Source organism: Solanum verrucosum, unplaced genomic scaffold, assembly GCF_900185275.1.
Source record: "Solanum verrucosum unplaced genomic scaffold, falcon-dt-bn FXZP01000275.1, whole genome shotgun sequence".
Lineage (NCBI taxonomy): Eukaryota > Viridiplantae > Streptophyta > Magnoliopsida > Solanales > Solanaceae > Solanum > Solanum verrucosum.
Window position 1 is genome coordinate 1078934 of NW_026020738.1, and position 13043 is coordinate 1091976.

The 13043-nt window shown below is 36.1% G+C and overlaps 1 protein-coding gene across 1 annotated transcript in view; it reads left to right on the plus strand.

The window, feature by feature from the left end:
- The first annotated feature begins 4578 nt into the window (after nt 1-4578).
- The window catches only part of LOC125812651 (PLASTID TRANSCRIPTIONALLY ACTIVE protein 6, chloroplastic), a 13366-nt gene continuing 4901 nt past the window's right edge, over nt 4579-13043 (plus strand). The window contains exons 1-4 of the mRNA XM_049492142.1: nt 4579-5156; nt 5913-5981; nt 6116-6220; nt 6766-6885. Coding sequence (XP_049348099.1) covers nt 4650-5156; nt 5913-5981; nt 6116-6220; nt 6766-6885 — 801 coding nt within the window. The 5' untranslated portion in view covers nt 4579-4649. The remainder of the gene's footprint in view (nt 5157-5912; nt 5982-6115; nt 6221-6765; nt 6886-13043) is intronic.

Genomic DNA, 13043 nt, shown 5'->3' on the forward strand with positions numbered 1-13043 from the left:
AACTTTTTGTAAAGAAATTTTACAAATATTTAAGGATATTGATCATTATTAACAACTCAAATACATAAGATAAAGAAGTATGTAAAGATCTATAATCAAAATGTGAATAAAATAATTATGAAAAGTATTTCTTTTAGCTTTTATGAAGAATCATGTTTACCACAACTCCGTGTAACATATATCATGTAAGAAAATTCTTTATAAAATGGCTATCATATAGTTTATGATCACACAATTTATAACTACAAATAAGAAATTTGTGGTACAGGTAATGTGTAAATAATAACTCAAGCAAGGCACTTAGCATGTAAACTAATGAATCTACGTAAAGAGTGTCACATATATTATTACGTCATGCAACACATAGAACATATAATTTTACAAAAAAAATGTATTGCAACATGTCCATAGATAGATTTTTGATGACTTACTCTTATAGGGATTCAATCCCATGACCATCTACGAAAGATTCTATGGGACTATCTTAGTCGTGATTTATAGTCTTTAATATTTATAACATGTAGGTCGATATGTAAAATGTATGCATTTTCTATATGTTTCTAGCGACATGTAAGAACGGGTGGATGCAGTAAATTCCCCTTGGGAAAAAAAATCACTTATAATACAAAAATCGTAAAACAAGCGATCTCCTGATTAGAGAAGGAAATTAACATATAAATAGAATTTTATGAACCAAGCGACATATAATAGTTAACTTGCAAGGCACGTAACACATATAAATATATAAACAAGTAATTTATAGGAGATGCAGATATGAACTTGTAACTTAGTTCAATAAACAACTAGTATATATGTAAGTTATGCAATTGTTCATTTAGACCTTAGAAAAGTTATATCTTAACTTAAAACTTCATTCCTCATACACATACATTTTTATTTCCATACATACTTCAGCTGATTCAGATAACATCCGACTACATATCAAAAGTAATCACTTACTCCCTCATGACAAATAAGTAATACTACATTTCTTTTTTTACTATGAGTATTTAACTTATGTCTAACCCCTCAATAATTTTTTTTAACTCTAAATTTCAATCATTTCGTAAAAAAAATAAATAGATAGTAAGATAAATCATTACATTTACATTTTAAAAAATAAAAATTAATAGTAATTGAAGATACTTGTTCCTGAACTAAGTACGCATAAAAGGATTCACATAAGTCATTTTTAAGTTGGAGTATTCAAATAAACGTATTTTGTAAAAGTCATCAATCTAACCAGAGGTTATGATTTAGAAACTACCTTCTTGGCTAAACTAACATTTGGCCTTTTGGACTAATATAAGGTCCCCTGTAATAGAAAGATAAGACATTTAAGGAGAGAATGAATTAGAAGTAACTTCCTATGACTTAGTTCTATCGCACAATCTAAATAATGAAAGAAACGTAACTATTTCTAAATGTCTGGTAGCATTCTCATTATAAGTGTGGTGCACAACACACCCATAATCAAAATTCTACAAGACACGACTTGTGAACTCCCTGGGACACGACCTGCTCTGATACCAAGTTGTCACGCCCCAAACTAGTGGGGGAGCAACTGGCAGTTAGTACTTTATTCAATCAAGTTAGCCACTCTAACAAAGTGAGAAGAAAACAATGAGGGCCAAAAATATCGTCTTAATAAACTTCTGAAACAAGATAATTAGACCGACGAGGTCACAAAATCTTCAATGGCATAAAGAAAGGGCCGACATGGACAACTTAAGTGGTAAAGAACAAGCAAGCCGACAAGGCTACAACTTAAATCACATATACAATAAGCTGACGAGGCTATAAACCGAAAGTTGAAAGGACTAAACAAATTGTCCACAAGTCTCTACGAATATTACAACTCAACTGGTTTGGGAACGACCCCAACAATAACAAGTATATACAAAACTCGAGTATACAAAATCTACAGACAACCTACAGCTCCAGGAAGAATGGAACTTACCAATCCTCAGCTTACACAACACCCCCCTATTACAGGGACGATCAAGACCTATGTCTGAACCTGCAATAAGAAATGTAGCGTCCTCAAGCAATGGGACGTCAGTACGAATAAAATGTACTAGTATGTAAGGTGGAAAAATAGAATCTTAAAAGTTTGTGATAAAAAGGGTAATAGAGATACCACTTGAAACTTAAACTCTAATAACCTCCATGGCTGAAATTTCAACTCATACTAAATAAATATGCATGGTATGCTCGTGTAATCATATGTCGTGAATACATATCTATATATATATAGATAGATATATAGATGCAAATGCATGACATACCCAACCAAATTCTAGCAATGGTGGTCTTTTCGGTAGCTAACCGGTATCACATTTGCCAACTTGTGGCCATCTGCGTCTCATACGTATAAATATAGGCAATAGGCCCCATACCTCCCGTTTATATCTCGAGAGTAGGATGCATAGCATGTAATGCATTTCATGAATTCGTAATGCACATACGTAACCATAATCACGTTTCCAATTTTATCCCATAGGTACTCTTGTTCTTATAATCCCATAATCACTTTCGGGTAACATGTAAATATCTTGTAGAACCTCATATGCTTTCATGTATACTTAACTCGACTTCGAGTGAGTAATTTAGTCGTTTACGAACTCAAAAATAGACTTACATACTTGACTGGATTTACTATAAATGACTCTAAGTTGTAATCGTATGAGCTTGTTTAAATTGAGAATCACGAGGCTTATGTCTTGAAGATAAATGTATATATTGGAGAAGCTGATTTTTGCTTTGTCTTAAACTAACTTACTACTGCTTTCCCTGATAATAGAAATAATTGCTAGAGGGGATCCAATTCCATACTTATGTTGCATTTAGTTAGCTATCATAATTGAAAGAAACCATTCTTCGTATGTGAAAACGAAAAGGTATATATCTATATGTATATATTTTGAGAAAGGCGGTGGTAGCAACTTAATTAGCAACCAATCAATCAAATTAAAAATTACTTAATCAACAGCCACGCACAAAGGACAACAATTTATAAAACAAACCTTCCATATAGTAATCAAACAAATAAATGCTACATATGATAAGTGATGACCATTTATTAATCATTTTAACATGTAGTGCTATCCTTCCACTTCCACGTGGAGGTGGAGGTGTTTACCCCCTTCTTTTATTATTATTTTTAATCTCACTAAATACACATCTAGATATAACATAGATTTGTACAAAAATATGTCATTCGTTTTCATATATATATACCACATTTAATAAAAAAATTATTTTTAATAAAATTTACCTTATATATTAGAATAATCTCTTGACATAACTAAACAACCTATCTACATTAAAATATTAATAATTTATAAAATTCTTATAAAATAAATACATAGGAAAATACCTCATAACTAAAGAATATTTTTCATAAATATTTGAGGCACTTTGGATAGAATTTTTTTTAAAAAAATTTATCATTTTTTTTAAACTGATGTTTTCAACCATGAGCGATGTCACAATAAAATTCTTAAATTTTGTTTTCAAGCCTTAGACATGGCATGAGGGATACCCGTATATGTGAGGTGTTTCAAGTACAATCAAACAAATAGATACAACAAGGTAAAATACAATAATGTGACCTAAGTAGGCATGCTCAATTTCCCGAAAACTATCCAAAAAATGGCTAAAACATGTGTTCTACCAACTAAACATGATTAAAGGTACATAACCCTCCTAATACTAGCTAAATAACATGTAAATAGCAACTCAAACTCAATCTAAGACCGGTAAGTCGTATCCTACCTCAAAATTGATCACGCGCACTCCAAAATCACTACACAAGAGCTTTACCCTTTTGAACTGCCTCTGATTGTTGTCACACTATCAAATGAATGATCACGACGTCAATATAGACATTTTGACACCCAAATTGCAATAATTGAAGATGAAATTAAAAATGAGTCAAAATGACATTTTAAGACCCACGCCGGGAGTCAATTGATCTCATTCAACTAAGGAGCCTGTGCCCCGAAAAGGGCACAATCTGAGCCTTAAATCCACCTGAAACAGCTCATGCACTAAAACTTCGAGAAATCACCATTAAAGAGATAACTAAGGAGGTTTTGGATGAGAAATTATCTCCAAAACAAGCCCACAATGCTCCCCCAATAAACCCAACTCAAAACCCCAACAATTTCTAGCAATTAGACACAAAAATCAGCTCAAACGGAGTTCTAAAGATCAAGAAATCAAGTTTTTATAATTGATTTTATATTACAAAAGTTTCAGTTAATCTTTTCTAACATATTAAGCTTATAAAAAGAAAAAAATAGAACAAAGTAAGTGGCAGAAAAGACATAAAAAACAATTTATACCAAGTGAATTTATGGGGAATGAATCTATGCTAGACTTGATGAGACGAGGACGAACGAATTGAAAATAAAATTTTTTTACTACATGAGTTGTGGCAGGGCAAGGTTAGGTGGATCGAAACATTTGTAGCTTTGTACGGATTTAACACGCCCCACATCGCCCGCATCTTTGCCATCCCTGCTTTCGAGGGGACTCAAGTATCAAATCTAGGATATTAAAGGGACCATAATATGAGTAACAAAAAGTACAAATCTAATCCACTCCCCCACTTCTCTTTTTTCCTCTTCACTCTCTTCACAACTATGAGCGCCGGTCTCCTCTTGCCGCTTCCGGCGAAGCTTTCAACCTTCCCCACTGCACCTTCTTCACTTTCTACACCGACCCTTTTCACCATTTCGTTCGCTAAGCCAATTTCCAACAACCCCATTTTTGTTAAACAAAGTTTGAGCTCAAAAAGACCGGATTTCAGGGTGTTCGCCGATGACGGAGATGCTGACGGCGGAGGTACAGATGACTATGACATGGACGAAGATGAAGTGGAAGAAGCAGACAACAAGAAGGACTTTGATGTTGACTATGATACCCTCTTAGGTGGTGGTAGTGCTATGTCTTTAGCTGTTGCTAGGGGTGATGATGACATTGCGATGGTGAATAGCAGTAGTTTTGTGTTTACTCAAGGATGGGATTCGGAGAAAATTGTGGATTATAGGATTAAGGAGGAGGAGTTTCATAAAATTTGCCTTTTTGATTGTGATTTCTTCATTCGTAAACCTCCTGATCCTGATAACGATGTTTATGATTTTCGTGAGGTTAACTTCTGAGTCTCTGTCTCTTTTTTTGTCTGCTGGGAGCATTAGTATCTTAGCACTAGAATCTGCACATTTGTATATTGGAAATTGCATATTTGGTTTCTTTTTATGGATAAAATATCTGCATTTTAGCGCTTTGCCTAGTATTATATGTAACGGTTATAGTTGCTCTATATCCTTATAAGTTTCTCGGTGTTGGGAATGCATATTGATGTAAACACTTTGTTGATTTCTGTCTTGATAAAATGGTTATCAGGGTTGTCCAAAAGGGATGACCTAGAGGCTGAGTCAGGGGAATAATGTACTGTTGATCACCATTGGAATAATAGCTTCCAAACTTGGTGCCAATCTGCTTCAACCTATGAGCATAATTACATTGGCAAAACCTGTGCTTGTGGACTGGACAGGCTGTTGGGTGGATTACACCTCAGATGTGTTTTTTTAAAAGAAATGGGGTTTTATCTTTCCATGTTACATGGACTCAAATATGGGTGTGTATTTGGTATGCAAATTGATATATATATATATATCCTGGTGGGATTGTCAATTTGATAAAGTTTTTGGAGTATTTTGAAGGATTGCACCTAGTACTACCGCACCCATGTGTATGTTCAACATGGGTAGGTCAGCAAATGAAAAGAACATTATACCAAAGTTTGGGGTGTAGGAAATTCAGATAGTGAAATTTGAATGTTCGTTACCGTTTTAACAATGCATGTGCTAGCTAATGAAGTATCATTTGTATTTGTTATGCAGATGTATGTTACACCTCCAGATACTGATATATATGCCATTCCCAGAGTTCTTGCACCAATGCCTCAGAAGGTGTAGTATTTATATGTTTATGATTGTACATGTTGATTGCTGTATGACTTACTTTTGAGTACTTATGATTCAACTTACAATAGATTTAGTGTGTTTAAGTAACTTCTTGATCAACAATATGTTTTTTCATGTAGTATATCAGGTGTGCAATGAGTGATTATGGGTGCTACAATGTGACAGAGCCTCCCATTGATGCACCTAGAGATCCCATGTATAAATCTGAGAGGGAAATTATGAAGGTATTGATGTCTTCTGTTTCAACTGATTAGACATTTGTTCTGTCATATGCTGTTTATGCAGTTTAGTTTGCTAAAGATGTGAAGCTTGTGAAGTAGTATTAATTGTAATGTAAAATGCAAGCTGGGATAAGGGATGAGCTTCCATTGAGACATAAGAAAACAAGAAAGGAAAAAGTTCAAGAAAGGCTTTTTAGTATTCTTGTTATTGTTTCTTCTTTTTCTTTATTTTTGCTTTTAGGCAAATCTTCCTCCTTAATCCTTTTTCTTGATTTGCTTTTGGAGGGAGGCCCTAAACTTTATTACCCATTTTTGGTGATCATTTTGGAATTTTTGTTGCTTAAGCCTTATATACTGATCTCTTGTACTCCATCCATGTATCCTGAAAAAAGGTTCATCAAAATTCTTATGGTTGTATCACACAACTATGATATTCAAGTACTTAATCCAAACATCTCCTCTTGACTGGTATGAAGACCATGTTAGGAAGGTAAGAATGTTTAATCTTGCATTCTATGGGTTGTATGATCAGTGTGTTTCTGTTGCAGGTATTCTTGACAAAGCACTACAGGAATCGCAGGGCAGGTGATCCAGAATTTGCTCTTGATTTCGAAGAAATATACGTTATTGATTCCAAAACCAAATCAATCACAAGAGCCAAAGTAGTGGTAAGGAATCAACAAATTTGATCAAACACCTTTTCTTCTAGATTAGCTCATTTTTTATTGATCAAATAACTTGCCTGATGAAATGATTATCTTTTATTTCACGGACATGGCTTTTTCATTTTCATATGGCTGAATTTGCTACCGTAATTGGAGTGCCAATGCTGTCAAATTAGAAAATTGGATTGTTAATTCTTTGAAGAGATGTTTAACAATTTACACCGCTCAACAATCAATTCTGACTTAATTTTACAGTGCAAAGGAATATAGAAATTTGGGGAAATGGGTGTTTTGTTCAAGGGGAAGGGTGCAGGATTCCGGAGGAGTTAGCATGGAAGAGGGTAAGGGGCAAAGGGGGGAAACTGAAGGATTTAAGTTTAAATTTTTTTTCTTTGTTCTATGGATGAGAGGAAGTGGTATGGCTGCCTTGCACTGATAAGGGGCAATTGTTTTATTTGCAATAGAGCCAGATTAAATTGACATATAACAGACCCAAAAGAGCCATTTCCACTTTGCTGATAATGCCAAAGGATTTCATTTTTATACTGAAAAGGGAAGGAGTGTACAACAACAACAACAATATATCCGGTGTACTCCTACAAGTGGGGTCTGGGGAGGGTGGAGTGTACACAAACCTTACCCTTACCTTGAAGGTAGAGAGACTATTTTTGATAGACCATCGACTCAAGGAAATAATTTCAAAGATAATCGAAAAAAGAAACAACATGAGTGAAGAAGTCATGGGAAAATACTATAAAAAGCATGTCAAAGCATTTTGAAAAAAGAACTGCAACTGCAACAAAATAATATGATATTTGAAGTGCAAGAAACAACAGATAATAAGTGACATTGAGGGACAAGAAACTCCTTGAGTAATACTACGACTACTAGTATGAAAAGGTAAGGAGTGTGTGTGTGTTAATTAACTATTTAGACTATGATTTAGGAACTAAAATTATAATTAATCTAAAAGCCTATGCTGCTCTGCCTCTTCAAAAATGCCAAAACGGTGCATGTCGGATCCTCTAAAATAGTGCATTTTGGAGGATTCTACACAGGTGCACGAATAATTTTGGACAATCTGAGCAACAAACAAAGGGCCATATGAAAAGTCGATACTAAATGAATATTGTGCCAAAGATATGTGGCCTTGAGCACGTGCAAGAGAAAATTTGGTTGAGTTGGTCTGTTAGATGCCCAAGTATAGTCTTCAGAGTGCGATAGAGCAAGCTCCTAGTTCTTGACTTCTCCTCCATCGAAAGTGCTTCTGATAGGTGTTATGAATTCATCTGGAGCTGCTTTCGTTGTATCAAGAAACACAAGGACAGACTCTTATACAAATTAGAGAATGTTGATGCTTTTTTTTGGTACTCTTCTTTAGATTTGCCTCAAGATTTTAATAGAATAGTTAGGTGGGAAAGAACACCTTGTTTAACAGCAGTTACCTTTATTCGTAATATTTCTAATTGGACTCCACATTTCCTACTTTTGCTTGCTTGGTGGATGGACATAAAACTGTTATCCTTTCTCTAACTGCTTATTCTGACTTGCATTAAAGATTTTTCTTTGTCCCATACTTGTGCTTTTCTTAAATGTTTCAATTGGCAGAGTGTTGCACAATCAGTGATCACTGCTACACAATGAGACATAAAATTAGGTTCAAAAGACAAGAATCTGAACCCCCTACACATCCATATTTCCTAGCAATTCTTTATCTAGCTACAAAGACTCAATTTCTAGCAGTCTCTCTGTTTCTTTTCTTGGCATTTTATAGCAGGACTTCCCTTGCAAAGCCCTTAACAAGTAAAGTCACTAAATATGCTCGGAGCATCTTATATACTATTAAACATGAAAGTTGGATTGTTCAGTCGAACAAGGTAACGAGTCTAAGGGAAGTAACATGTATATTTGAAATTTAGTTTTCCTGAGAAAGGTAAGGTTGGATGGAAGAATATTTGAAATATAGCATACCTTCTCAGCAGTCCCAAATATTATTCAACTTCTTTCAAATGTGTAACAAGTATAGAAATACGTCTTTTTTCTTATTTATTTGTTGTTTTTTCATTTTATCCCTTTGCACTGTGTATGTAGGATTAGTCTGTGTAGAAAAGGTATAGGTTTGAAATGATTAAATACATGAATTCACACATTTACCAGTTTCAAAAAATAAAATATAATACATGAATTCAATGATAAAAAGTGTTTTTTTTTTTTTTTTTTTTGAGATAAGGGTAACTTTGTATTCACAAAAAATTCATCATCCAAGGGATGATGAATTGGAAACTTACATCCCACAGGGTGGTGGGCACACCCTCAAAAAGCCATATGGAATTACAAGTTTCCTTTAAAATCGACCATCTCTATGCTTTCCCCTACCAACTCTTGCTTACACCAAAAAAATAAAAGACTTAAGCATTTCATTTCTATCTTCTGAAAACTATCATTTTGTCCTTCAAAACACCTAGCATTCCTTTCTTTCCATAGAGTCCACCATATATACATGCTGGAATAGTCTTCCACCAATCTTCACTTTTCCCTTTGTTGCCAATTCTTGTCCAGCTATTAAGGAGCTCCATGGTTGTCTCTGGCATCACCCAGCTAACCCCTAGTATACACAAAAACATATTCCACAATTTTGAAGCTGCTTAACAGTGAATGAACAAATGATTATTTACTTCTGCTTTCTGCTCACACATAAAGCATCTTGAGCAAAACTGCATCCCCCTTTTTTGTAATGCCTCATGTGTAAGGCAAGCTTTTCTTATGACCAACCAGACAAAACATGCTACTTTTAATGGGCTTCTTGTCTTCCACACTAGCTTCCAAGGCCATTTTTTAGTCACTGACTGATTGACATTTATCCTCCAGTAGCATGATTTGACTGTGAACATTCCTTTGCTATGTAACTTCCAAATTGGTTTATCCTTTCTTTGAGATATGGCTGGAGGGGTGTTTAGCACCTCTAGTAGCCTGACCACATTCTCAATTTCCCAGTCATTCAAAGCCCTCCTGAACACTAAGTTCCACCTTGTTGGCTCCATACTTGAGCAACAGTAGCAGATCTTTGTAAGCTCAAGGTGTAGAGGTTTGGGAATAAGTTCCTCAGGCTATCATCCCCTTTCCAGATTTCATTCCAGAAATCTGTTTTCAGACCATTGCCCACACTAATATAAATATTGTTATTGAACTGTGGCCACAACCTTCTGATGGTCTTCCACACACAGCATCCAAACGACCCCATCACCTCCTCAGTGGTCCATTGGCTAAACAAGCCATATTTCCCTGCTATGAATCTTCTCCATAGGGCTCCATCTTCAGTACAAAATCTCCATAGCCATTTTTGTAGCAAGCAATTATTCTGGATGCTAAGATTTCTCATGCCAAGGCCACCTTGTTTTCTGCTCAAAGTGAGTGTCTCCCATTTCACCAGGTTGTAGCCTTTCTTTTCTTTGTACCCTTGCCAAATGAAGGATCTTCTCATTCTGTTGATTTTCTTCACAATGCTCTTGGGTATTGGAAATAGATTCATCATGTAGGTAGGTAACCCATCTAAAACTGACTTGATGAGAGTCAACCTACCCCCAGTGATAGGTACTGACTTTTCCATCTTGAGAGTCTTTTCTCACATCTCTCCATCACCTCATTCCATACCTCCAACTCCTTATTTTTGGCCCCCAAAGGCAACCCCAGGTACTTCGTGGGCAGAGAAGCTATCTGACATCCCAAATTCTCAGCTAGATTTTGTATATTGTCTACCTGATTAATTGGGAAGAGGAAACTTTTCGACCAGTTAACATGAAGCCCTGAAATGCCCTCAAATATTGTAAGGGTTGCTCTCAAGTGTCTGATTTGTGCCACTTCTGCTTCACAAAAAACAGGGGCATCATCTGCATAGAAAAGATGTGTAATTTCCAGATCATCACCTCTCCCTATTTGAGCATTGAACCCTTTTATCCAGCCATTTACCTTTGTTGTTCTGAACATGTGGTTCAGACCTTCCATAGTTAGTAGGAACAAAAAAGGTGACATAGGGTCTCCCTGTCTAAGACCTCTATGCGATTGAAAAAATCCTTCAGGCTTACCATTTATAATGAGTGAGAATCTTACATTTGAGATGCAATACTGTATCTAGCCAATCCATTTCTCTCCAAAACCCATGTCTTTCAGAATTTTTAGCAAGAAATTCCAATTAACATGATCATAAGCCTTTTCAATATCTAGCTTGCATAGGATGCCTGGTTTCTTCTGTTTTACCCTAGAGTCAACCATTTCATTAGCCAGCAGAGCAGCATCCATGATTTGCCTTCCTTTCAAGAATGCCATTTGATGTCCATCAACCAGCTTCCCTATAACTATTTTCAATCTTTCGGTGATTAGCTTAGAAATGATCTTGTACACCACTCCAATTAAGCTGATCGGTCTGAAATCCTTTAATTCCATTGCCTCAGGTTTCTTTGGGATCAAAGCTATGAAAGTAGCATTAAAGGATTTCTCAAAATAGCTCCTCATGTGGAAATTGTGGATAGTATGCATGAGATCTTCCTTGAGAATATCCCAACACTCCTTGAAGAAAGATATGGTGAAACCATCAGGACCTGGAGCTTTGTCACCATCACACTGCTTAATGGTCTGTAGTACTTCTTCTTCTGTGAAAGGCCTTTGCAACCACTCATTTTCTTTAGCTGAGACTGTTGGGCATCCTCTAAATTCAAAGGAAGGTCTCCATGGTTCAAGTTCTGTGTAGAGCTTGGAGTAAAATTCAATCATGGCTTCCTTAATTTCTTTAGGATCCTGGGTTTCCTCACCTCTCATCAATAGTTTGTCAATTGTGTTATATCTCCTGCGGGCTGTAGCTACTCTTTGAAAAAAATTAGTATTATTGTCTCCTTGTTTCAACCACAAAGCTCTGGATTTCTGCCTCCAGCTGGCTTCTTCTTGCTTTGCTGATACTTCCAGCTCCACAAGTATTGTTGCTCTTATCAACACTTCATCTTCAAACAGTTCTCTTTCTTCTTGGATTTTGTCCAACTCAGACAATTCTTTTAGTAGGCTATTTTTCCTTCTGGTTCTTTCATTGAAGGTTTGTTTGCTCCATTCTTTCAACTTATGTTTCAGCATCTTTAGCTTGTTGCTAAGTCTGTAGTCAGGGCACCCTTCTACCACAAAGCCACTCCACCACCCCTGCACCATCTCCTTGAAACCATCCACTTTGAGCCACCAGTTTTCAAATTTAAAATAGGATTGCCTATGTTCCCTGTTCCCACATTCTAATAGTACTGGGCTGTGATCAGAGACTGTTCTGGGCAGGATGCTCTGTTTGATATTTTTGAAACACTCCTCCCACTCCATGGAGTATAGGAATCTGTCAAGTCTTGCAGCACTTTGGTGATAGGATCCTCTGAACCAAGTGTATTTCCCCCCAAATAGTTCTGGATCATGTAATTCCAAGTCTTCAATCCACTTGGAGAAATCAGTCATGATATTGGTGACTCTAGTGCACCCTCTTCTTTCTTCCATGTGTCTGACTGTGTTAAAGTCCCCGCTGGTGACCCAGGGGCCTTCACTCAGTTCCTTCATTGCTGCCATTTCCACCCAACACTCTAACTTCTTACTTCTGCTATGTGGACCGTGTACTCCAGTAAAGAACCATGAGAAAGAGTTTTGTATTGATTCAAACTTGTAAGTAATTGAGTAGTTCCCCTCCTCCACCTTTGTGCCTGCCCATGTTCTACTATGCCACATGATTAGGATTCCCCCCTTGCTTCCATCTGCTTCTATGTAGCCGCATCTCATCCATCTACATGCCCATAACTATTTAGCAATCTCCTCTATTCCTTTATTTATCTTTGTCTCTTGAAGACAAACCACATCCACTTTCCATTTCTGCAAACATGTCTTAACAATATTCTTGCTGGAGATGTTGTTAAGACCCCTTACGTTCCATGAGAGAAGTTTTATATTCATTTAAATGTTAAACTGAGCACCCTTCCCCTGTTTCTGATCCCATCCACCTCTTTGTCTAGGCTAGATTGAAGGTTCTTAAGTTCATTTTTCCCTATCCCCCTGCTCTTTGGAGTTGTGGTTATTTCTTAAGAAGATAATGTAGTTCTGATTGAAAAACAGAAGAAAGAGTATCAGAAATGTTCGAAATTTTGTTCAAC